Consider the following 26482-nt stretch of genomic DNA (forward strand, 5'->3'; position numbering starts at 1 on the left):
AAGCCCTTGCACAGAAACGAAGACCCAACACAGCCAAAAATAAATAAATTTGTTTTAAAAAAAAAAAGATACATAATACAGAAGATTGTATTCATTAAAAAGTTTGGTTATTTAAAAGAGGAAGATTCAGGGAAAAGAGGTTGGAGGAGGAACAGAGGGCGGGAGAGAGGGAGAGAAAGAGAGAAGGGAAGGGGAGAAACATTATACATAGTAAAAGGATACAGAGTCAGAACAACATTGGCTTCCTCAAGAGAGCACTGAGAGCTAAAAGAAAATGAAAAGACAATTTCAAAATTCAGAGGGAAAGTGATTTCCACTGTAGAACTCTATAATCTATACAAACTATGAAATAAATGTGAGGGTAGAATAAAGACATTTCAAATACACAAGGGATTTACATGGAATCATACCAATCATCATCAAAGAAAATTGATCACTCAATGTTTTCTACATAAAAAAGAGAAAATGATCGTAATAAACTTTTTATTTCATGAAGGTAGAGTGAGAAAAATTAACTAGTCAAAAGAAGGCAAGATGAAATTTGAAAAATAATAATATATGAGTAAAAATTTGAAACCATTTGAATTTACTTTTTATTCAACAAATATGTATTGAGTGTCTACTTTTTGCCAGCATTGTTTTAAATGCTGAGGGTACAGAGGTGATGAAAACAGAAGTCTATGCCCTCATAGAGCACATTAGGGAAATGTTTAAATAATAATTATACATCTGCTTAATGAAATGTTATGTAACCATTGAAAAATTACATGAATACCAGAAACACAGGGAATGTGTCTAAAATAATGCAAGGTGAAAGGGGCACATGCTGTGGACAAAGACAAAAGGGGAGTCATAAACCTGAAAACAGGTATGTGAGGATGGCAGAATTACAAATTAATTTTTCTTTTTTCAAAATTCCCTTTAATTTTATATTGGGTTTTTTTAACAGACAAGAGAAACATCAAAAAATTTTTTAAATAAAAGTGATAAAAATCCTATGTTGCCTATTTAAAATTCTATGCCAAGTATTTCATTTGGAAAGCTTTGTTGTTACTTTTCAAATATTTTTGTTATCTGAAATCTTTATAGCTATTAGCCCTTAGCAGGATGCTAAAGGATATTGTACTTAAATTCAGGTTCCATCTAAGAAATTTTTCTAGGAAGTGGTATTATCTCTCTTCCTTAAGAGAGAGAATGGGAAATTACCCACTCCTGATGGGAAAAACGTGGCCACTTGGTTAAATGTTATCATGAATTTTTTCTTTCTACTCCAGCTATGCAGAGAAAGATGAGGGTGTTGGAAAGAATGCAGATCCAGTGTCAAATCGGTGGCTAGAAAGAGCGATTAAACATTGCCTGTTGGGCTTCCCTGGTGGTGCAGTGGTTGAGAATCTGCCTGCCAATGCAGGGGACACGGGTTCGAGCCCTGGTCTGGGAAGATCCCACATGCCGCGGAGCAACTAGGCCCGTGAGCCACGATTACTGAGCCTGCGTGTCCGGAGCCTGTGCTCCGCAACGAGAGGCCACGACAGTGAGAGGCCTGCACACCGCGATGAAGAGTGGCCCCCGCTTGCCGCAACTGGAGAAAGCCCTCGCGCAGAAACGAAGACCCAACACAGCCATAAATAAATAAATAAATAAAGGAGTTCCTTTAAAAACAAACAAACAAAAAACATTGTCTGTTAATTGGCTCCACGAGCTAATGAGCTCTGTGAGTGGGGTAGGTAGACTCCCTATAACTGAATGAGAGAAGAGTCTCCGCCTGTTTAAGGGCAGTTGATACCACAATTTTCCATACAGGACACTAGTATTCCTGGCCCATGCGGGAATAATACAGTGGTGATGTTTCTGAGGTACTTTCCACAGGTGGTAGTGAAAGCCCATTTTACCACCATGTGTTTGTGTCAAACAAGAGATTTCAGGAATCTCCATGTGAGTTACTGTGTAGAGAATTCCTTTACATTGTATAGGAAGCAAAGCTTTCTTGGACCAGCTAATTAGATGTAGTCTTGGACATGAAATCTGAGAAGGCTGTTCTGGGTTCCCAAGGGATCTGACACAAGGAGAAAACTCAGGATAAATGTTCTAATCATGCCTGGGGATGAGTTAGATGCTGTGAGTTTTTTCGTGTTCAAGGGTAGTGGGAAAGATATTGCGTCAAACTGTCATATAAAATCTTATTCAGTTAGACTATACACTTTGTTTACATTTGGCTTTTAAAATAATATTCTACAATTTAAAAATAGGAGGAAAGCTAACTGTAATGTGGTCTCCTGGATGGAATCACGGAATAGAAAAGGACATTAGGGGAAATTAATGAAATACGAATAAAGTATGGAGTTTAGTTAATAACTATGTACCAGTGTGGCTTCATTCATTGTGACAAATAAATGTACCATAGTGACGTAAGATGTTAAAAATAGGGGAGACTGTGTGTGGAGGATATGGAAACTCTTTATCTTTGCAACTTTTCTGTAAACCTAAATCTATTCTAAAATTTAAGTTTATTTAAATTAAAAAATATATAGGAGGAAAGAACTATTATCTCAGTCTCAGAGAAATCACAATTTTGGCATAAGCTTAGTGCTCAGGCCACATGACTGCAACTAAACATCAACCACTATCGGGTATCAGTTGAATCCCAGGTTCTGTTATTTTCAGCGACAGGGAAAAAAGCTGAAACTGCAAATCAAAATACATAAAAATCAGAAAATATGGAACTGATAAGACAGCAAGGTTTAGATTTGGGTTGTGGAAAATAGGAAGCCATTGTAATTTCCTGAGTGAGGAGGTGATATAGTGAGAGCGACAGTTGAGGGATTTATTCTGCGAGCAGTTTGCCAAGTGGGTTGAAGTTGGGGAGAAGTTGAGGCAGGGGGATCAGCAAAGAGGCGACAACTGGCATGGGAAACAAAAATCTTAAGACTAAAGCCCTAAAATGGAGCTTATGGCAAAGGTTTCAAGTAATGTTATTCTTAGTGCCACATACAGCCTGTTTTAGTCACCTGGGGACAAGCAGAGCCTCCTGCGGAGACGGCTGTATCAGACGATCTTAGTTTGCCTGGTTCCATTAGATATTTGAGTCACAGAACCACTTTCCTTGTTCCAGGTCCAGGCTCTCCTGGTGTCTTGTCAAGACTGTGCCTTGTCCCCTCTGCTTGTCCTGTAGCGGCCCAGTGCTTGCTTGATCGTCAAACTTGAGTCAGTGCTTCTTTTTATTTTTAACCCATCCTAATGGGTTTTTTAAAACTTATCTGGAAATGATTTCAAACTTACAGAAAAGCTGCAAGAATAAGAATTGTACACTGAACACCATAGACTCTTGTTACACCTATTGTTAAACATTTCTCCCTCTCTCTCTCTCTATATATATACATATATATATGTATGCACATCTAGTATTTTTTAACTACTTGAGAACAATTTGCATACAGCATGGCCCTTTAGTCCTAACTACTTCATTGCGTATTTCCTAAGAATTAGGATATTCTGTTCCTTGAATTGAACTACGGGACCACCCATCATCCTGGTCTGACCTCTCCCACCGCTGAGTCATGGGAGTGAAAAATCCAAAGTTTTATATGAATTTTGGGTTTGGGTCTTTGACTGTACCACAGAATCAGATTTTTCAGATTAGTTTTGAATTTGATTCATTATGTGTTTGACTCAGTTGTTCAGCTATTCTGAAAACATCTTTGTGAATGAGTAATACTGATACCAAATAATGGCAAACACTAACCTAGTATTCATTACTAAGTGTCAGGCACTGTTCTAAGCACTGTCTACTTAGTAATGCATTTAATCCTCACAAAAACCTTAAAGGAACTTACCGTGATTATCTTCATTTTATGATGGGGAAATGTAGGCACAGAAGTAGAATCACTTGCCCAGAAATGAACAGCTGATAAGGGGGCAAAACCAGAATTTGAACCCAGGCTCTCAGATCTCTTTCTTGTCTGTTAACCTAAGTGTGTGTGTGTGTGTGTGTGTGTGTGTGTTTAGCCTTCTTACATTTCACAGTGTCTTCTCTAAAGATGATCCCACACTATTTCTTGTTATTGATTGCTTCTCATTGTGTCGTGTTCCCCTAGGAGAGATGCATTCATTTTCTTGATGTGTTTATTTTTCAGTTGAGGGGAAGGTGACTGGTCCCATGAGCCCGGAGGAATGAACTCAGAGGAAGCTGTTTACACGAGGTTCTCCCGCTCACCAGCTGTTGAGAGTCTGTGGATGGAGAGCAGGATCTTATTACTTCAATGGAAGCCTGGGACCATGTTCCCAACCACCAACCCACCAAGAGGATTTGGTACAGTGGGGCTGCCTAATAAATGATTCATCAGAAGCATTTGATACAAATGTGTCTTGCAGCAGCCTCTTTAAATTTAGTGTTGCCTTCTTTTCTAGCCTTGCATGTGTTTAATGATCCCACTGCCTCTCACTCCAGCGCCAGTACTGACCTGAAGGCTGGATCCACAATGGAATTCTCTTCATGCAGGCTGGGTCTGTCCTGTTTGACAGCTATTTATAGAGCCAGTGTGGGTTAGTAACTATTTATTGAGTGCCAGTTCCATGTCAATTGTTAGGCTGGGTGCTTTACAAACATTTAATCCTCACAAAAACCCTGTGAGGTTGAACCTATTATCTCCATTTTGCCCACGAGCAAATGGAGGCTCAGAGAGGTTGTGCGCTGTGTATAAGGTCACACAGTTGGTAGAGTCAGGGCTCAAATTGAGATGAAATCCAAAGCCCCTCCACTTTAACACGCTGCTTTGCCTATCACTGCTCCAGAGATCACTAGCCCACCATATCATCACTGGCATTCCTCTCATAAATAGAGGTGGGGATGGCAGCGTATGTGATGGGAAATGTCTGAAAGGGAGGGTCAGGGAGCTTTAGAGGCACTGAAAAATCACAGAATTATTCTTTAAGAAAGATAACACAATGCTCTTTTAGATCAGAAGTTGATAAACTGTGGCCTGTGAGTCAAATCCGCCCCCAACCTCTTTTTGTAAGTTAAGTTTTAGGGGAACACAGCCACACCCAGTTCTTTATGTACTGCCTAAGGCTGCTTCCTCTCCAAAATGGCAGAGTTGCATAGTTATGACAGAGGCCATATGGCTCTCAAAGCCTAAAATATTGATTCTCTGGGCCTTTCTAGAAAAGGTTTGCTGACAGCTGTTTTAGATGACTTAGGAAGAGAGCCAATAGTTTTTATTAAGGCCAATTAATTATTTTTTTCATTTGACTGAAAAACCGACTTAAAGATTCGTACTGCTAAGGCCATCACTGGTGGTGGAGTGGGGCATGAGGGTGGGGCTGCAGGGATCCAACCAGGGGAGGTTAAGGGACAGGGAGGAGAAGGGGGAGGCCTGGGCCTCTGGGTCCCCACTCAGCTCCTCCCCCAAGACTCATCCCACTCATGTCCTTCCGATTTCCCCTGCCAAATCAAGTTTCCGAAAATAACTCCGCTCATAAACTTGTAAGTGGCTTCCCACTTACAAAATGCTCAAATTCCAACACCCCAGCTGGGAATTTAGAGACCATAACAATCTGACCCCTATGAATCTCTCTCTCCACCCCTTTTATTCTTTTTTTTAATCATGAGGAAGTCACGCCAAGTTTGGGTTTATATTTCAAAGCCAATGTACTTGTCTTTGATTCACTTTTATGTAAGCAGAAAAGTAAACATATAACAGTTGTAGGTGATAATAGGAAACCAGGCTGAGCTTTCTCATACATGATGTATTGATACTTCACCTAAGCTAAAAGTTATATCAACAGGGACTTCCCTGGCGGTCCAGTGGTTAAGACTCCGTGTTTCCACTGCTGGAGACTCAGGTTCGATCCCTGGTGGGGGAACTAGGATCCCACATGCCTAGCAGCGCAACAAAAACAAAAAGTTATAAACAAAAGAGAAGTTTATAAATGTTTCAGTTACTTTTCTACAGAAGGCATTATCCAATTGTGTTTAGAAAAAAACTATTCCAGCTAAGGTTTTTGTTTTGTTTTTAAATTGTATTATCATAAGCTCTCTTCCACGTTGCTGTGTATTTTTCATAAAGATAATTTTTCATGGCTGAGAATATTTCATCTCCTATATGTTCTAGAATTTTCCTAATACTGCCCGGGTATTTGGGCATTAAAGGTTGCTGTTTTCATTTGTTTCGACTCCTATCTCCATTCCCTCTAGTTATTCTTCTCCTTCTTGTTCACCTTTGCTCAGGCTGTTTTCTTGGCTTGGGAAGGATCCTATTGTCCTTTCCCGTCTGCTTAAGTCCTGTCACCTTCCCTCTTCAATCTCTGATTGCTAGGAGAGAGTTCAGATTTACCTTTAGAATGAGGGACAGATTTCAAGAGACTCATTTCCCTAGAAGGTGCTGACATGGTACCATCTGAACTTGACTGCAATGGCACTGCAGTATCAAAGGGCTCAGAAACCATTATTTCCTGGTGCTGTACTCAAGAATGGTTTATTTTAGAAAAGAATAATAGATAGCGGACATATACTATGTACTTCCCATATGTCAGGCATTATCGTAAGCACTGTATATACATTGTCATTTATCTTCCCAACAACCCTTTCAAGTGGGTCCTGTTAATACTCTCATTGTACAAATAAGAATATTGAGGTACAGAGAGGTTAAGAAATCACCCAAGGCCACACCACTGATAAGTGGGAGATTTGGCATTTGAATTCACACAGTCTGGTGTCAGAGTCCTGGAGCTTAGCCAGTGAAATTGAAGTGCCGTCAACTCACAACGGCCCTCTCTCTCCCTAGTCTCAATCATGCAGTCTCAATCGGGCCCATACCATCTTCAGAGCATATGCAGAGGGAGAGGGGCTGCTGAGCAATGTTCTTACTAGCAACAGTGAGTCTGCTCCGCTGTGTTGGAGAGACCTGGCTGGGGGCCAGCATCCTTTCACACAGAGGAGCTCAAGAGGCAGATAAATTTGCTGTGTCCTTGGTCATTCTCTGAACATGATGAATCCAGGGGCATTTCCAGAGCCAAGGTAGGATGTGATGGAAACACCTGTGTCTTCCAGACCTCACTTATCTCAGTGTCCCAGGGGCCTAGCATAAAGCAGGCCATCATTCATGGAGAAGGGCTTGTGACATAGTAACATCATAACGGCTACAGTTTAGTTAACTGCCCCTCTCATGCTATCTCCCAGGAAAGAGTGGGACCTCTTGTGATGGATCTTATGAGAGTGAGGGTGGGGAGAAGAGATTCAGAGTGCATTCCAAAGGTGAGTACAGTTGCAAAGCTGAGTCAGAAAGGGAATGCATAGTAACCAGCCTCTAGTTTGAAGAATGAAAGAACCTCAGGGTTCGGAAAGATGTTAAAGGTTATCTCTGCCGGTTATTTTCCAGTGCCTGATCCCCTCCTAGGACAGCTCTGACAAGGAAAGGCCCAGCCCTCTGTTTGGACACCTCCACTGATGGGGACCTTCCAACCAAACAAAAATCCATTCCAGTTCGGTATGGTTCTCTTAGAAAATTGGACTTTTTGTTGAGTGGAAATCTATCTTCCTGTAGCTTCCACCAAATTGGGTCTAATTCTATCTGTGGGAGGCTAGAGGACAAGCCAGATTCCTCCTCCACACAACAGCCCTAGAGAGATTTGAAGTCTAAATGACTGTGTCCTCCCTGAGTTTTTCCTCTCCAGGCTAAATACTCACAGGTGCTTTAATTGTGTCTCTTCTCACATGGTTTCCAGGCCCTTGTCAGATTTGCGTCCACTGACTGCTTCCCGCTTTGCTTAGAGCTCTCCAAGTATGGAGCTAGACCACCCCACAGAGCACAAGCTCACGTCAGACCAGAACCATCCCTTCCCTCCTATGAGAGCTTCTAGGATCAGAAATTAGTACTCCAAGTTCCAAGGGGTTCCAGGGATTTTGGGTGAATTTATTTTTGGTCAGAAGGGGGCAGGAAAAAAAAGAGTGAATTAGATTTCTGTGGTTGGGAAGAGATGATAATAGATAATGTTTTTTGAATGCTTATTACATGCCAGACACTGTGCTTAACGTTTAATATGAATTCTCTCATTTAATCCACTCAACCACCCTTACAGGTGGTACGGTTATGATGCCCATTTCACAGCTGAAGAAACTGAGGCTTAGAGAAGCTCAGGGTTTTCTGAGGCTATGTGGTGTATGTCAAGACTCAGGCCAGATATTAACAGGGAACCATGGGTGAAGATTTGGCTTCAACAAAGAGCAGCATCTGGCCAGTGATTATGCTTCAGAAAAGCCAGGTATGACAGTGAAAACTGGTCAGGGGTGAGAATAGGACTTCTAAGACCCCAGAGATCAAGAAGCAGAAAGCCATGCCATGGTGGCACAGAAGGATATGATGTACAAGGCAGTAATAACAGTAGCAGCTACCATTTGTTAAATGTGTCTAAATCAGGCGTTTTGCATACATAATCTCCTTTAATCCTCACAACAACCCTAACTGGGAATTACTACCACTATGATCGCTATGTTACAGATAAGGAAATTGAGGCTTATTGAGGTTAAATGACTCACTGAAGGCTACACAGCTGGTAACCAGCAGTGGCAGGATTAAAATTCGGATGGCTGACTCCAGGGCGATGGCCCTACACTGACTCCCAAAGGGAAAGACTGTTGGCAAGAAACTTAAGGGAAGAAATTTTCTCTCCCAAGAGATGGGGGATCCCAGAACTTACGAGGGAACTCAGGGCTGCAGGCGATGCCTGGCAAGAGAGAACAGGAAACCTGGTTCTGGAAGAGACAATTTTGCCAGACTCTTTAAATCAGCAGTGCCAAGCCTGAGGCTATCCTAAATTGGGATTTAGTCAGAAAGGCTGTCCTGAAGGCTGAGGAACCTCATTCAAATAAATATCTATGACCAGATATGCTATCTCAGAATCAGAAACCTGTGTTGAAAAGTCATCTGTTTTTGTGCTTCTGTAGTTCCCTTTTTCCTTTTTTTTTAAAAAACAATTTGCTTTCTCTTAGTTCAATGGCAATCAAACTTTAGTGTGCATCAGGATCACCTGGAGGACTTGTTAAAACATTGATTACTGTACCCCCCTCCCACCCCCCGGAGATTCTGATTTAGTAGGTCTGGGGATGAAGCCTGAGAATTTGTACTACTAACAAGTTAGCAGGTACTGCTGATTCAGCTGGTCTGGGGATTACATTTGAGAACAAGGGCTTTGGTTTATTAGAAAAGCTACTTTTGAAAATTTCTAAACTGACTCGGCTGTGAAGAGGCAAAGGATTTGCCCACAGGCCAGAAGCAGCGGGAGTGGGTCGGGGAGCAGACTTAGTGCCCAGCTAGGTGAATGCCTGCTGTATGGGCTGGGGAAGACAGAAGTCACAGCTAGAAGAGACTAGCTGTTTACAGATGAGAATGAGGGAAACCAGAAGGCCCGGGAAGCTGGGCAGGGAGCCAGACTGGCCAAAGGAGACAGAGATCTGGCGAGAGCAGAAGTCAAACGGGGTAGCACTCTTGTCAAAAGCTGCAGGCTCTTGGCTGGGTTGCAGGGAAAGAACTAGGGGAGCGGGGAGGCAAGGGGCCAGGAGTGAGCTCCTGGGATGTGGCCTGGGACAGAATCTGGAGATCGCATTTCAGCTGTGACTCACTGTCTCCAAAGCTTCTTTCTGCCTCCTTTGGGGGTTAAGCCCATCAGTCACAGAGTGCCCAGGAGTTACCCTCTGACAGTAGTGAGGTAAAGTCCTTGCAGCAAGAGAACTGGGGACAGTGCTAAATGCTGTTTCTTCTTCACTGGGTCACACAGTGGCAGGCAGGTGCAGGGCTGGGGAGCTCACAGTAGCGTGGTTTGACTTCTGATGTTCTCCAGTCCCTAGGCTGCATTTCTCCCTCATGGGAAACTGACTCAGCTGCAGTGCGCGTGCATTGCGGAGAATGGCCTGCGTGGCCACAGCGGCAGGCTAGTCGCTGGGTGCCTGGCTGGCCTCATCTCTCCTCATGGAACTGGGGCAGCTTGGAGAGGAGGCTCCGTTCCCTTGACACGAAGAAAAGGAGCATCTCCCTGCAAGGCTGCATGCCACTACTTTCAGATGCAGGAGCAAAATTGTGCACATAGGCCCTGGACCCTGGTCTTCAAAAACAACCCACCTAGCCTGAACTAGTTTTTCCTTTTGTTCCCTTCATCCCGTTTCGTGTACATGTCTGGCCATTTAAAAAAGGATTTATTGAATGCATACTAGATGGCAGGCCCTGTGCTGGCGATACAGATCTGGGTAAAAGAAATTTCGACCCACAAGTATAGTCGGGGAGATCCATCTACAGAGATAATTACAGGCTTGTAGGATAAATGCTGTTTCTTAAACGTAGAGACCGTGCCCTCTCAGGACCTTTGTATTTGCTGTTTCTTCTATCTAGAATGCTCTTCTCCAAATGTTTGTATAGTTATTCTCTCACTCTCAGGAGTGACCCGAGAGAGGCCTTCCCTGACTCTCCTACCGAACATGGAACCCACACAATTCTCTGAGTCCATTTATCCCATGTAATTTTTCTCTGTAAAACGTCTAAACTCCTTACATTTTATATATATATATATATGTATGTATATAAAATGCCTTGTCACTGCTGATTCTCAGTCCGTGGAATTGGTACCTAATAGGTACTCAATATATTTTTCCCTTTTGTTCATTCACCATAAATGATTGCCCAGTTGAACTTTTCTGAACCTCTCCAGTCATCGAAATGGAAGATGAGGCCTGTCCACTTGGGGAAGAACATTTTGAATCGTACCTTCTCAAGCTTTCTCGTCTCTATTGTCTCCTCAGTCCAGACTGAGCAGGTTCTAGCTTCCCACCAATAACTATAATTACTGAGCATTAACTATGTACTGGGCACTTCCAATACGTTATTTAATCTTCATAATGCTCTGCGAAGTCAGAATTTTTTCTTATTTTACCAAAGATGAAACAGGCTCTGGGAGAGTAGTTGCTCAAAGTCACAGCGAGCAAGGTTTCCAGGGGGCTCTTTGGGAAAGGTCTACCAGGCTCCACAGTCTACCCAAGTTTCTGTCACGTTCCTACAGGCTTTCCCCATGTTTCCACTACATCCCCCTCCCACCCATTTCCTTCTCACTGGACCGCTGGGCTTGTCTTAGCCTGGCTGCTTCTCCAAGGCTAGCATAAGGAGGTGCTTCAGATGTTTGCAGGATGGAGAAGGGGCTGATCTATCTCCAGGGCCAGAGCTTTCCTTCCGCTGCCCTCCCACGGACCCGGCTGCTGGATGCCCAGTGGTCCATTCCAAAGCCTGCAGCAATCGCGCGCTCTGGAGGAAAAAGGATGTGGGAAGGAGGGCGAGGCTTCTTCAAACGACCGGCGGGACCGAGGGGCGAGCACTCCTCTCTCTCTGACGCTCCGTCGCTGCACTGGATAACCAGCACCCCCCTTCCACCCCTCCCCATCTCGTCTCGCAGCAGGGCGCGTGCGCAAGGCGCTCCTCGCCCCCTCCCTTCCGCGGGCCGCCCTTTCACCCTGGCAACGGCGGCGCGACTGCGGCGCGCGCGGGGCTGGGCGCGGACGGGGCGCGGCCGGGCGGCGCCGGTGCGGTGTGAGGCTGAGGCCGAGGCGGCGGTGGCCCAGGAGAGTAGCTGCCGCGGGTAGCCGTGTCGGCGTGTCCGACCTCCCTCCGTCTCCTCGCAAGGTTCTTCGACGCGGTTTTGGGTCTAGCGGACACAGCCCCTGGCCATGGACTCCCAGAAAGTAAGCGCGGGCGGGGGGCGCTGGGCCGCCGAGGCTGGGCGGAGCGCCCCGGCCGGGTGGGCGGTGGGCGAGCAGGGCTGACCAGGCCAGCCTGGGGCTGGGCTATGGCCGCGGAGGGCGAGGCCGCCAGGCCGCTTTGCTCTTTCCCAGGAGCAAAGCGGCGCCCGCCGGGCTGCGGGGACCGCGCCCCGTGATCCTGGATAGCTTCTGTCCTGTACTTGGTCCTGGGTCCTGGGCCCTGGCTCCTGAGGGGATAGCGGGAGCCGCCCCCAGTTTTTCATCATTTTTTTGCAACGGTCTGGGCCCCCTTTGATTCTCGCAGCCTCCCGGCGTGCTAGTGAGGGTTTATCCATCCTTAGCAGAAGAGGAAGCCAAGGCACATGGGGGTCTACCGGCTGACGCCGAAGCTGACCCCTCTCCTCGACCCAGTCTTCTCCTATCTTGGCAAAATCTGTGCCTCTTTAGGTCGGGAACCCGATCTCCTTAGTACCGCCCCTCGCCCCAGCCTTGTCCACCGCCCAGCCCTCCTCGGGACTAGTTCACTAGAACGTCTTGGTGTTTAGTGTTGGTTGAATTGAGAGAAAAGACTGACAGTTGTCAGAGCAGCGGTCCCACCCTCCGACCAGTTCAGTGTTGCTGGTCAGTTACCTTAATGGTTGTTTTGGCATGTTTTGTACTTTCTGAACAAGTTAAAGAAAGGGTATACAGAACTAGCCGTTTATATTAACCAAAAAAAAAAAAAAAAAAAAAAAATTTAGAGAACATAGCCAACGTTCTGAATACAATTAGAAGTGTTATTAATATTTAGTTATAATCCCTATATAAAAATCAAGCACCGTGCTCTCTTTGTTAGATTATAGTAATTGAAATATAGTGCAGTATAGGAAGGAACACAGTGTTACTAATAATGTAGCAGGGAAAAACAAGGGCATGTCCAAGAGGCCATTCTTTTCTATTATTAGATAGAAAGCACTGGAAAAAACGTTAGAACATTGTTTTCTATAATTTTGCCTGGATTCACTTCCTTGAGGAGCACTGGGGGCATGAGAGAATAGTGTAGTCATGTGTTTAGCGTTAACTATTACAGTATTTAACAAAAGTCATATGATTTCATTGTATGTGTGCATCTTGAAACTCAGGTATATTCAGTTTTTTTATTTGCATGAGTATTAGTAAGACATTTTTTAAAAATTACATTTTGTGTGTTTTGAATTTGTAAAACATTTCAAAGCTTATTTAACTTTTTAAATAAAAGTCATGTGGTATCTGAGTGGACATTAGTTCAGAGCAAATGGAAGGGCAAAGACTTGGAGTCCAGAGACTTGGGTTCCATGCTGCTATATGTAGCTCTGTGATATGGAGCAAATCACTTAACTATGATTAATCAATTTCCTCATATATACAGTGGAAATAAGAATATTGTATAGAGTTACTGTAAAAAGCAGGTAATATAATTAAGTATGAATTATATACTTTAAAGTACAGTGCCTTAAAGTTTACAAAGAATAAGTACTAAAATACTCTGTGTGCTGTAAAATATAATTTTAAAAAGTATTTTAATGTGGATCATCTTTTTTTGCCAGGGCATGCATTGTCTCTCATTTTAATGAGGACTCAGGAGTTGGAGTGAGTCCTGCAAGGTCATACCACTAGCCATACATAAGGCTAAGATCTGAACTTGATTTCATTCCAAATCTTGTATTTGAGTACCTACACATACTGTGTACAGTTTTACCAGAGGTAGCGAAGAATTAGCTGTTCTTTCTTACCGGTACTAATGTATCTTAGATAACTTAGAGAAACAACTTCTCAATATTAGAAAATACGTTGAATTTCATTGATAGTCTCAAATAATATTTCTAATAAAAAACGCTTTGCTTTATAGCTTAAAATAAGCATCATGTGTTGATGCTTATAACCAATTCAGTGCTCTGAATTTGAGCATTCTTTTCTCATGAATTACTGCAGAATCAATTATATACCTCAACTAATAATGAACTGAGCTGGTTATGTATTTCTCTTGAAATAAGACAGTAGTAGTACACCCCTGGCATGATTTTTCTTTTCTATTATAGAATGTTACAACGAAAATAATAGCAGGGATGATACCTTAGTCAGCATAAGGAAACATAGTTACTGCAAGTGGCAAAGGGTGAGAGTGGCTTGAATATATACCCATTTGTAAGGTATTTGGGATTTGGGCTTTAAATTATTAAGAGGATGGCTTCAGAGTCGTCTCCAGTCCTACTATTTATGAACTGAATTAGGTTGGGCAATTTGCTGTCTCCATTTCCTCATCTTTAAAGTCTCCTTACCTCAAAGGGTTATGAAGATCGTGTTAATTTTTAAAAATCACTTGGTGCCTAGCACACATAAGTACTATCCGTTAGCTATTAGTAATCTCATAATCTCAACTTCAAAATAACTTTATCCCTTTGTTGATAATTTGTATAACCATTTTTCTAATCCAGTCTAGCCATTTCTTACCTTTGTCCTTAAGTTTAAAGCATGTTTTCTGCGTTTATGTCTGTAATAAATGTTTCAAATGATGATGCCAAAGAAGAGTTGTTAAATCCTAATTGAAAGAGGATTGGAAGTTCTGACTCATGCAATCTGACAATAGAGGTTAAGTTAACTGGACAGTCTTACAGAAGCTTGATGGTGGCTAGTCAGCAAATGGATTAGCTTGACCAGCTGCTTTTTTGTCTGTGAAAACAACTTGGACTTGTGTTAGCAACAGATGCTCTGTTTGAGTAGAGGAAGAAAACATAATTACCTTGGGTATGTAAGGTGTACTGTTGGATACAGAAAACCACAGTATTATCTTCTGGAAATAAACAGAGGGATTTTGTTTATATCGAGTTTCTGGGACACTTGTGAACAGGATGTGTTATGGATAGGTGGCTTTATTTGATACTCAAACCTTTTGATTATGTCCTTAAGTGGTTTTAAGATAAAATCCCAATGGTTTCTTTACCTGATAAAATGTGTATGTTCAAAGAAACCATTGAAACAAATAAGACATTTGCACCTTTCTAGAATCTTGGTGCTTAGAATTTGATAGTTTCAGTTAAATTCTTGTGCAGGAGATCATTCATATTCATAGGGGTTGCTGTTTCTAGGAAAGGTTTGTGCTGTAGGAATAATAAAGGTGGAGAGGAAAGGGGAAGGGATCCCAGAGGAAAGATGTCATCAAGAGCATACATTGTCAGTTGTTTGCTTTTCCTCACTTTTCCCCGCATATTCTACTTTCTGCTTGGAAAGGAATAGTGACAGTCAGGCAAGGCTTGATGTGCAAGACTGGACAAACCTAGACTGAGGAGATTGAACTGAGTAGGGAGAGTTTTAAAGCACAACACAACCTGCAACCAGTAGCATGTCTAGACTTGGCTTCCTCATCCCAGTTTCTTCCTCTGCCCTGGTATTTGCTACCCTTTGCCTTCTTGTTGTACCCTAACAGTTCGGAGACCTCCACCATATCCAGATAACCAACCGTCTCTCATGTTCCAAAATTATGCCTTTTTCTCAGTTCTGAGGAAAGGAAAGAGGAATGAAATTTGAGTATTGTTCTGTATCCAGTATTGTATTAGACTGCTTTAAATTCTCACAACAGCTGTTATTCCTATTGTAAAGATATGGAAGATGGAACTGAGAGAGGTTAAATAACTTGTTCAGAGTCACACAGCTAGCAAGTGGTAGTCTGGATTCATACCAGGTCTTTCTTCACAGCTCAAGCTTTTTTCATTACCACCCTTCTTGCCTTGCTCCTTTGCCTTTAAATGGTGGTATGATTAATGTCATTAAAACTTAAGATATTAACTTAAGATATAAACTTAAGATATATCTTAACTTAAGATATAAACTTAAGATATATCTTAAGATATATCTTTATCTTAAGGTATATCTTATATCTTAAGATAAAACTTAAGATATAAACCCCTATAAAGTAGTTTTTTGTTTGTTTGTTTGTTAAGAAACTAGTCTAGTAAAAATCGTTGTTAGAAAGTATAGAACATGATTTAGATAAAACTCTGGAATTTGGTCTCCCTTGCTGCTACAAATCATTTTTCTGTAGTATATGTATCTCCCTTCTCTCCAGCTCTCTTTCTTTTTTGAGGGAAGGTCTTTGCTTTCTAAAATAGAGGTGTGAACAGGAAGGTATAACTGGGGTTTTATACACCCCAGCCAAGCACAACTGCAGTCATTCCCGTGGAGTGGATCAGAGTAATCTGGGATGTACAAGGTACGAAGTACCCTCTTCAAAGGACCATGCTGACATACTCGTATCATTGTGTTTAAATACAGACACCTTCATTTTTATTGAACTTGACAGTTTAAAAAAACTAGAAATATAGTGAAACAGACCTAACTTTAAAAAATTTTTTTAAAGACAATGGTTCTTTGCAATGCCTGGCTGAATGTAAGCAGGATTATTCATGCAGCAAACACATATTGAATGCCGTAGTGATAGATATTCCACTCCAGTGTAGGGTGGACAATACTTTGAAGTTAGTGGATTTTTTCTACAGCTTTCTTTTTGTATGTTTTATATCCTCAGTTGGCACTTCTTCCCAGCCACAAGGTTCTGATGAATCTGGTCTCAGTTATTGATATTTGTTGATGATAGCTAATTATATTTTGAACTAATTTATAATAGTGTTAGCACTGCCAGCCTGTGCACTTCTGTTGCATTATAAATATAAGTAATACAAGTTTATTGTAGGAAATTAGGAAATATAGATAAATGAAAAAAATAAAATAAAAATCACCCGTAATCCTGCCACCCAGAGATAACTTCTTTTAACATTTGTATGTATTACAGTCTAGTCTTTTTTAATGCGTATAGAAACTTAAAAAAACTATGGTATCATGCTATGTATAGTGATTTATAATTTGCCTCTCACTTAATATGTAATGATATCTTTTACCATGTTAATATCATTCTACAGCACTTTTAATGATTTAGCAGAATTCTTTAATATGGATATATATTACGTGATTTTTTTTTTAATTTTAATTTTTTTTGGCTGCGTTGGGTCTTTGTTGCTTCACGCACGCTTTCTCTAGTTGTGAGCGGGGGCTACTCTTTGTTGCAGTGCGCGGGCTTCTCACTGCGGTGGCTTCTCTTGTTGCGGAGCACAGGCTCTAGGCACACGGGCTTCAGTTGTTGTGGCATGTGGGCCTCAGTAGTTGTGGCTCACAGGCTCTAGAGCGCAGGCTCAGTAGTTGTGGCGCACGGGCTTAGTTGCTCCGGGGCATGTGGGATCTTCCTGGACCAGGGGTCGAAGCTGTGTCCCCTGCATTGGCAGGAGGATTCTTAACCACTGCGCCACCAGGGAAGCCCTACTTGATTTTTAGTTAGTATCCTTTTGTCATACGTTTATGTTGGTCCTAACCTTTTAATATTACAAATAACAGTAAGATGAACATCTTTGTCGTCAAGTCTCGGCTTATACTCTTTAATTATTTACTTAGAATAAATTAGTAGAAATGGAATTACTGAGTCATTGTGTATATGCTTTTAAATATCTTTTGATGTGAATTGCCAAGTCGCCCTTCAGAAAGGTTATGTCAGTTTATACTGCTACCAGTGGTACCTGAGAGTACCCCCATCTCTACTTCCATTCCACCTCCCTTAATTAGATGATGGGACCTCTGGTTTCCGTGGCCGAATGTGAGCCTCCTAGACTTCATTGGATGGAACAGCCAGTTCAGAGGCTGTGAAAATGGATGAGGCTTCCTCAGCCTCTGATACACTGTATTTCCTCAAATCCTAGTTGGGAAAGAACCTCTTCTTCTGCCCTGATATCTGCAGCTGGGCTCAGGGCGAAAAGACAGTATTCCCCACCAGGTCTTTTATTAGATTTTTTTTCTGTGGATCACCTCAGTTGCATCTGTATACAGAGGTAGTAATCCCAGCTGTTTCACTGTTACAGAGGGCGTAGCTTTCTACCAGGTAACTATTTATGATTATCAGATTCTTGAATTCCTCAACAATATATAATTCTCCTTTTCTAGCTCGTTGCATCACTTTTGAGCACAATACTCTTGTTATGTGTTGCCATAGCTATGGTCAGCTGGTAAGATTCTGGTTGTCTAACTTACCAGCTGGATAGAGCATTGTGGATTTCTATTCATTACCGAATTCAAAGGAGAGGTCTTTGGTGTGGAGTGATACAAGTGGTGTAATTCCTGGTGGCATTAGGATTTTTCACTGATCCCTTTGCTCTGGTTGCAGGAACCCTGTGACTGTTTTGTACAGTCCTCTGCAGTGTATGCAGCCTAGAGTGGTGTAAAAGTACAGACTCTGGAGGCAGCTTCCTGGATTTGAATTGTGACTGCCATTTGACAGCTGTGTGATCAAAGGAAGTTTCTTAACTTCTTTAACCTTCTCTTTCTTCAACCATAAAATGCAAAGACTAATACTACTTTCTATTGTGATGATTAAAAAGATAGTCCATGTTAGAAGCTTAGCATAGTGCCTGGCACATAGAAAGTGCTTAATGAATACTAACTGAAATGGCTATAGTAATAGTTTGGCCCCTTTAAATTGTAGATTGATTAGTGATATTTGCAGTGGTTCTAGATTCGTGTATCTCAGCTGTCTGGAATACTAATGTAGAATTTGAATCAGAAATTTTCTCCTGGTCTGAGTAGACGCTGGTGGGAAACCCATATATCACAGTGTCTAATTATGGCCACTTGGTTATTGATGCCTTTGGATTCAGAGTAGCATATAAACACAGGTATAATGGTTTTTTGCCACTGGTTCTAAGAACAGGAAGTTTCTGCATCATAACTTCAGGGGCTTATTGCACTGGATAGTTTCCAGTTAAGTAGCCCAGTTGGCAGAGTTTTTTGTTGAATGCAGAATTAAGACTCACATTTGAATTTGTCATATTCACATATATTAAGCTAAAACCAGTAGAACCATGCCATTTCAAATGGTGACCGTCCTCATGTTCTCGGACATAACGATCATACGCCTGTGGTAAGCATAGCTGTTACTGTTGCCCTTGTGTTCGGCAGGGTGGCGCATGTTACCGCTGGTTGCTCATCCCTAGTTTTTTCCAGTCTTAAAGAAAATCTTAAGTCCTTTTGATGCTCTTAGATGTTGACTTTCTTTTCATGGACCTCTGATCTTTGTTTTCAGGTAGTACAGTACTAATTGTTAAGAGCACAGACTCAGGAGTCAGACTGTCTTAATTTGAATTCTGGTTCTGCCACATACTAACTCTGAGGTCCCGGGCAAGTTACTTAACCTCTTTATACCTCAGCTTCCAAATTGGAAAATGAGGATAACCAAGTATCCTACTTCATAGGATTCTTGAGAGGATTAAACAAATTAATGTATGTAAAGAGCTTAAGATAGTGCTTGGCCCTTAAGAGTATAAAAGTGTTAGTTATTATTATTTTGCTTAGAGTCAGTTGATTGTGCTTTTACTTCACATGATTTATAGGGACTATAAGCATAACTTTAAGCTGTGCTGCTTTGAAGACGGTACCTCGTGCCTTGTACACCCCAGATTACTTTGAGCCATTCCATGGGAATGACTGCAGTTGTGCTTGGCTGGGGCGTGTCATTCCCCCCCTCCTTTTGTGAACATAGCAGTTACCTTAGACTAATTCCATAGTCAAGTAATTGAGAGGCTTAATTTTGATAGTGTAGGTTTTCTTGAGCTTCTGGTGACTGAGGTGCGTGACCAAAGGATAATGGCTGAGATTGCCTATGCATACTGCCTCTGGAGACATACATTCTATATATTTTGCTGTGATCCAGCAGAATTCGTATTTGTCAAAGCATATCTTCAGACCTGTATCACCTAAAGCTTTTAGTCATGGCCACCTGAAGTCTTGCAAAATCAGTTATATTATCTAGATAAACTTCAGATAATTTATATTGCCTTTATCCATCTATGTTTATCTGTCACTTTATCCATCAGTATTTGGAGGGTAATGGGAGACTTGAGATCTGAGATGAAGTCTGAGAGACCCTGGTAGGCATTCTTTCAGGTTGATAGAGTCCCAGTTGAAAGTTGTCTTTGCCCTTCTTCACCATCAGGCTTTGATAATAAAAGAAATGAAGCAAGTGTGCATGTGTGTGCATGCGCGTGTGTGGGTGTATACTTAGATATATAGAATGGGCTCATTCTATACTTTTTTGGAACTTGTTTTAACAAAAAATTGTGTATATGTTTTAGAACAGGAGGAATTGATAAATGTGAGGGTTCCCAGATGGGAAGCAAAGCATATTAGAGAAACTCACAGCAGGCTACTGCAGCTGGAATACAGCAAGAGAGAAGAAGTCTGGTGTGAGTTGAAACAGGTGAGGTAGGCAATGGGAAGATCATGCAGGGTCTTACAGATTATGTAATGTCACGTTTAAGGTCATGTTAACAGCTCATGTTAAAAGATTTTCAGTTTTATCCAAGGACTTGTGGCAAGACGATTAAGCAGGAAGAGTGATGCTAACATATTACTCTAGCTGCAATATAGAGAACTGATTACTGGGGAGAAAGAATGGATCAGAGGCCTGTTAAGAAGTTTTGCAAGAGTATAAGTTGCGATATGATACTGACTTGTGGTAATAGTGATTACAGAGTTATTTAGGAGGTAAAATCTACAGAAGTTGGTGACTGCGTGTAGAGCACAAATGAAAGGAAAGGATGTAATGATGATGGCCTAGGTTTCTGGGTTTTTTTTCCTTCCAGTTTTATTGACATATATCACTATATAAGTTTAAGGTGTACAGCGTAATGATTTGACTTACATACATCATGAAATGATTATCGCAGTAAGATTAGTGAACATCCATCATTTCATGTAGATAAAAAATAAAAGAAAAAGAGAAAAGTATTTTTTCTTTGATGAGAACTCTTAGGATTTACTCTCAACAACTTTCATATATACTAGGCAACAGCATTAATTATATATAACATATAGCAGTGTTAATTATATTTATCATGTTGTGCATTATACCCCTAGTACTTGTATCTTTTGACTACCTTCATCTACTTCTGAGTCCCCCCACCCCCTCCCTGCCTCTGGTAAACACAAATCTGATCTCTTTTTCTGTGAATTTGTTTTTGAAGTATAATTGACCTACTGTGTTAATTCCTGTAGGAATTAACTATGTTAATCACACAACATAGTGATTTAATATTGCTATGCATTACAAATGATCACCCCAATAAATCTAATTACTATCTGTCACCATACAATGATATTACATTATTATTGACTGTTTTTACCACACTGTACATTTTATCTCTGAGACTCGTTTATTTTGTAGCTGGAATTCTTTACCTTTTAATCTCCCTCACCTACCTCACCCATCCCCCTACCCCTCTCCCCTCTGGCAACCACCTGTTTGTTCCCTGTATCTATGACTCTTTCTGTTTTAATATGTTTGTTCATTTGTTTTGTGTTTTAGATTCCACATATAAGTGAAATTATATGGTATTTATCTTTCACTGTCTGACATATTTCACTTAACATAATACTCTCTAGGTCTATCCATGTTGTTGCAAATGGCAAGATTTCATTCTTTTTTATGGCTGAGTAATATTCCAGTGTATATATCTCACATCTTCACTAATCATTCATCTATCGATGGGCACTTAGGTTGCTTTCTTATTTTGGCTATTGTGAATAATGCTGCGGTGAACATAGGAGTGCATTTATCCTTTTGAATTAGTATTTTCAGATTAGTATTTTTGTTTTCAGGTAAATACCCAGAAATAGAATTGCTGGATGGTATGGTAGTTCTATTTTCATTTTTAAAGAAACTCCCTACTGTTTTCCATAGTGGCTGCACCAATTTACCTTTCTACCAACAGTGTGCAAGGGTTCCTTTTTCTCTGCATACTCTCAAGAGCTTGTTATTTGTTGTCTTTTTGATAATAGCCATTCTGACAGGTGTGAGGTAATATTTCATTGTGGTTTTGATTTGCATTTCCCTGATGATTAGTGATGTTGAGCATCTTTTCATGTACCTGTTGGCCATCTGTACGTCATCTTTGGAAAAATGTCTGATCAGGTCCTCTGCTGATTTTTTAATTGGGTTTTTTTTTTTTTTTTTTTTTCTGTTTTTGATTTTGAATTGCTAGGTTTCTGGTTTTACAGCTGGTAGTGCCATTGGCAGAGATAGAACACTAGAGGAGGGCTCAGGTTTAGTGGAGGACATTATGACATGTTGAGCTTTGAAGTGCTTTTGAGAATATCCGAGTGGAGATTTCTAGTAAGCAGTTGGATTAAAATGGTCTGGAGCGGGCTTCCCTGGTGGTGCAGTGGTTGAGAATCTGCCTGCCAATGCAGGGGACACAGGTTCGAGCCCTGGTCTGGGAAGATCCCACATGTCGTGGAGCAACTGGGCCCATGAGCCACAATTACTGAGCCTGCGCGTCTGGAGCCTGTGCTCCGCAACAAGAGAGGCCGCGATAGTGAGAGGCCCGCGCACCGCGATGAAGAGTGGCCCCCGCTTGCCACAACTAGAGAAAGCCCTCGCACAGAAACGAAGACCCAACACAGCCATAAATAAAATAAATAAATAACATTTAAAAAAAAAAAAAATGGTCTGGAGCCCAGAGAATAGGTGCTGTACACAGCTTACATCACTTTCATTGAGACTTCCGGCTTTGCACTTCCTCCTCAGCTTCTTTATCAATTACTTGTGTCTCCATTATAAAAGCTAGTGATTAAATTTGGAGGCCCTGGAGGGGTAGAGTAGGGTAGAAAACTCCATGCATTATGGTATCTTTTAGTTCTTTTTGCCTCTTTCTCAAAGTTTCTTATCCTGCCCTGGTATGTTGCTTGGCATATTTAGAAAATACTTTAAAAAAAGTTCTACTGGACTTGCCTCCCCTTGCATATCTCCTATATTAGGAACACAGTATCCCTGTATAGATCTCTTCCCTGGGTCTTACCACCTAGAGAAAACTTTAACCTCATGTCACATACACAGGCTAGGGTAAAGTTTCAGAACTCAGCTTATGTAGTCCTGCTTTCAGAACTTTTTTCTTGGAATACCAGAATTTCTATATGTGTTTATATTATGTCAGATTCTTGAATTATTTTTTTAAAATGATACTCCTTTCTTTTTTTTTAAACATTTATTTATTTATTTGGCTGTGCCGGGTCTTAGTTGCGGCACACAGGATCTTTTAGTTGTGGCATGTGGAATCTTTTAGTTGTGGCATGTGGGATCTAGTTCCCTGACCAGGGATCGAATCCTGACCCCCTGCATTGGGAGCGCAGAGTCTTAGCCGCTGGACCACCAGGGAAGTCCCAGATTCTTGAATTATAATAGCTGTATGTGGATAGAAGTTAAAATGTTACAATCAAGTTCCTTTACCAGAAATTCACTAATTTCAGTGGACAAAGCTTAAGCTCAAGCTGTGATTCTCCAAGAAAATTCCAGTGGTTTTATATGTCATTGAAGAGTCTTAGCAAACCAAAATATTAAAACAATATGTAATTTATTGTATGGGTGTTTCATATAATGGGCAAATTGGTTAGGTTTAGAGGCAGTATTCTAAAGTGGTAAAGAGCATGGGCTTTCGAGATAGACTGAACATAATCATTACCTTACAAGCAGTGTCACTTTGGGCCACTGATTGAATCTCCATTTTCTCATCTATATAATATGGATGTAACCCTACCATTGGGAGGGTTAGAAGAGGATGCAGATAGTCTGTTAACCTGAAAAGCCCAATCTTAATTGAAGCTTACTGTACACAGGCCGAGGACTGGCAGAACCATTTTTACTGTTCCATTGTGTTTTTTAAAGTATATAGAGAGTCTGTCTTGGAGGAATACTCGAAAGACTCTTAAGTCTTCTACCCTCCTTTTCTACATCTCTGTACTACCACTCTCGTCCCTCCAGCTGTGCCCACCCCTCCCCCAGGTACTGGCTGCATTCTGCGTTGTCTTTGTACTCAAATCTCCATGTACCTGTTTCTGGAGGGAACACCGAGAGGATAAACAGCTAACTCTTTCATAGCATAACTTCATTGTGTTATTATACTAAAATAACAACAGTGGTGAGGATGGGAAGAAATAGCATTGGTAAGTGAAGCAGAGAGGCTTAGTCCGGCCCAGGGATGATAATACCTACTTATCTCCAGGGATTGTTGGGAGAATGAAATGAGAGCTGTAATTATTTTAATTTTTTTACTATAATGCTTTATGAACATTTATATGAAATGTTATCCCGTTATCAGATTATTTCCTGAGCTCTTTATATTTAGCCTTTTATCAGTTTTTGATAATATTTTGAGGAGAAACTTTATTACACAAAATCTTACAGGAAATTATTGAAATATTTATGTTTGTAGGTGCTTATGGAAATAAGGCTTGTACTTCTGGGAAAAATTATAAAGTGGAAGTACTTGCTTTTGATTTTTACTGAGAATGCAAGTACCTTGTTTGGATTTTGCTTTTACTACCCACGAAGAGTTATTAAACAACTAGACCTGTGATGTACAATGTGACAGCACTTGTCACATGTGTAATAAAAAGTGAAATTAATTCAAGTTAAAATAAATTTAGTTTCTCAGTTGCTCTATCCACGTTTCAAGAGCTCATTAGCTTCATGTGGCTAGTTACCACCATACAGAACAGCACATATATAGGATATTTCCATTATAGCAGGAAATTTTATTGGACAACACTGAAGCAGAGAGTATGAGAAAGTTAAATAATCAAGTGTTTTATTTAAATAGGAAGCATTATCAAAAAGTCTGAGGTATTTGCTACTAAAATTACCTTATTTATTATGGTTCTATAGCATCTGTAACTATTGCAATGAATGTTGTAATTTTAACTGCAAATTTATTATCTACTTTCATACTTCTAAAATATAATGTTTTTAATTTTTATAAATAAATAAAATGTCAAATTTCAGTGTCTCTGCTTTTATTCCTCATTTCCTGATGTTGATCAGAAGTTTCCATTTATTTTTGCAACGTTTAAGGATTTGGTTCTGTTCGTTTGCCATGGCCTTATGACCTAAAGTAACAGTCTTTATGTTAAATAATATTGATCATCTTCAGTGTGAAAGATATGGTGGTAATTAAGTTGTACACTAGGAGTAAGAGGTTGTAAAACAGTACCAATATATATCCCATCTTTTGTAATTATAGCGTTTGAACAATGAAGTTTTACATTGCTCCTGTTTATTATGTAATATACTCTTACATACAGAGTTTGTTTAGAGAATTGTTATAAAGTTTATAATTCTCTTTTAATAAAATATAGTGTTAAAAAATTTTTTTTATCCTAGGAAGCTCTACAAAGGATCATTTCAACTCTGGCAAATAAAAATGATGAAATTCAGAACTTTATTGATACACTAAATCAAACACTAAAAGGAGTTCAGGTATGAATCTGTTTTAAAAAAAATTTGTGTGAATATGTCACAATTAATGATTGTTGGGTCGAATCAGAAGTATAAATATACACTGTCAACTATAGATTATAAACTAATGGAGGTGAGAGCAGGGTTTTTAAATGGCAGATAAATAAAAATGCTTTATTTGCTATTACCACATTCTCCATGGAAAGATCGAATAGTAAGGGAAAAAGAAAACTCTGGAATATTGCTAGGAGTATTATAATGCTCACTTTTCTTCCTTTCCGTTTCATGTTTGTCTTTTCTAATTCCAATTAAGAGCAAATTGTGCCTTTCTAAAAGTACTGGGAAGCTAAACATTTCTTTTACTGTAAATAGTAGAAAGAAAATGTAGATGATAAGAGGTCCACTTGCAGAACTAGATGAAAGTAAGATATAAAAGTAAAAGGTAAAGTGCCCATTGAGGAGAGAGGGGAATACTTAAGGAAATGGTCCCAGGTATAGGTGGATAATCCATACTGTAAATAATCAAATGTTGATTGTGGAAGAGACCTTAAGATAAGCTGGTGATGCTTTCCCATGAATGTGCCTTAATTAATTTAAGGGTCATTTCTTTGTGAAATAAACATAGAAGATTTCCAGGATACTTGTAGACAGTGAATCCTTCCCTGTGGTTTTTGTTTGGTTCAACCTAGGTAATTGCATGGCCTGTTAAACCTTATGGTCTTGTATTTTCTTTACTTCTGAATTTGCTGTAATTGAAGTTAGTTAATTATAATCTTCACCAGTTTAACTGTCTTTCTCAAACTATTTTATTGGAAAATTTGGTGAATCCACTAATCCAGTTTCTTTAAATAAGCAGAGCTAGTGGTTCTAAAACTCTTGGTCTATGGACGAGAGAATCATCACATTTGAAATCTGTAAAAGGGTACCTTTAGATAGAGCTAGCTCACACTGTTCTTCTGATTGACAGATTATTAGGACTTTACCTTAGCATCCATAAAAAAAATAGAGGGGGAATTAAGCTACACCCTCGTCACTGAAGATGGGAGCATAAGCTGTAGTGGACGAGAGACCATAAGAATGTGCCAGTTGGTTATTGAGGGGGAAAAGAGCAGTCCAGTTCCTTCTTACAGATGAAAAAATTGAGGTCCAGGAATTTAAGTGGCTTGTCCAAGGTCACACTGTTGCTGAGTGGTTAATGTGGAATTTGACTTAGGTCTTCTGCCTTCCAGACTGCACATTTCTTCCTCCACATCATGTTCTTACTACTGTAAAGAAACTAGTAAAATGATTAACACCACTTTTGGTAAGACTCCAGTGAGATGATGTCTGGTTTTTATAAACATTTTAAGCAAAAGTTTGGATTGTAATATTACAGTAGATTTTGTGTATTAGTTTTGTAAACCAGTGCCAAT

General features: G+C 40.5%; 2 protein-coding genes across 4 annotated transcripts in view; both read left to right on the top strand.

Moving 5' to 3' along the window:
- Positions 1-4356, top strand: part of SLC44A1 (solute carrier family 44 member 1) — a 209555-nt gene extending 205199 nt beyond the window's left edge. The window contains exon 16 of the mRNA XM_059925223.1: positions 4131-4356. Within this exon, the coding sequence (XP_059781206.1) occupies positions 4131-4145 (15 nt within the window). The 3' untranslated portion in view covers positions 4146-4356. The remainder of the gene's footprint in view (positions 1-4130) is intronic.
- Positions 4357-11523: 7167 nt separating this feature from the next.
- FSD1L (fibronectin type III and SPRY domain containing 1 like) overlaps positions 11524-26482 on the top strand; it is a 70567-nt gene continuing 55608 nt past the window's right edge. For all 3 annotated transcript variants that reach the window (XM_059925224.1, XM_059925226.1, XM_059925225.1), the window contains exons 1-2: positions 11524-11713; positions 24996-25091. In XM_059925224.1, coding sequence (XP_059781207.1) covers positions 11699-11713; positions 24996-25091 — 111 coding nt within the window. In that variant the 5' untranslated portion in view covers positions 11524-11698. The remainder of the gene's footprint in view (positions 11714-24995; positions 25092-26482) is intronic.

This window comes from Balaenoptera ricei, chromosome 6 (assembly GCF_028023285.1).
Source record: "Balaenoptera ricei isolate mBalRic1 chromosome 6, mBalRic1.hap2, whole genome shotgun sequence".
Taxonomy (NCBI): Eukaryota; Metazoa; Chordata; class Mammalia; order Artiodactyla; family Balaenopteridae; genus Balaenoptera; species Balaenoptera ricei.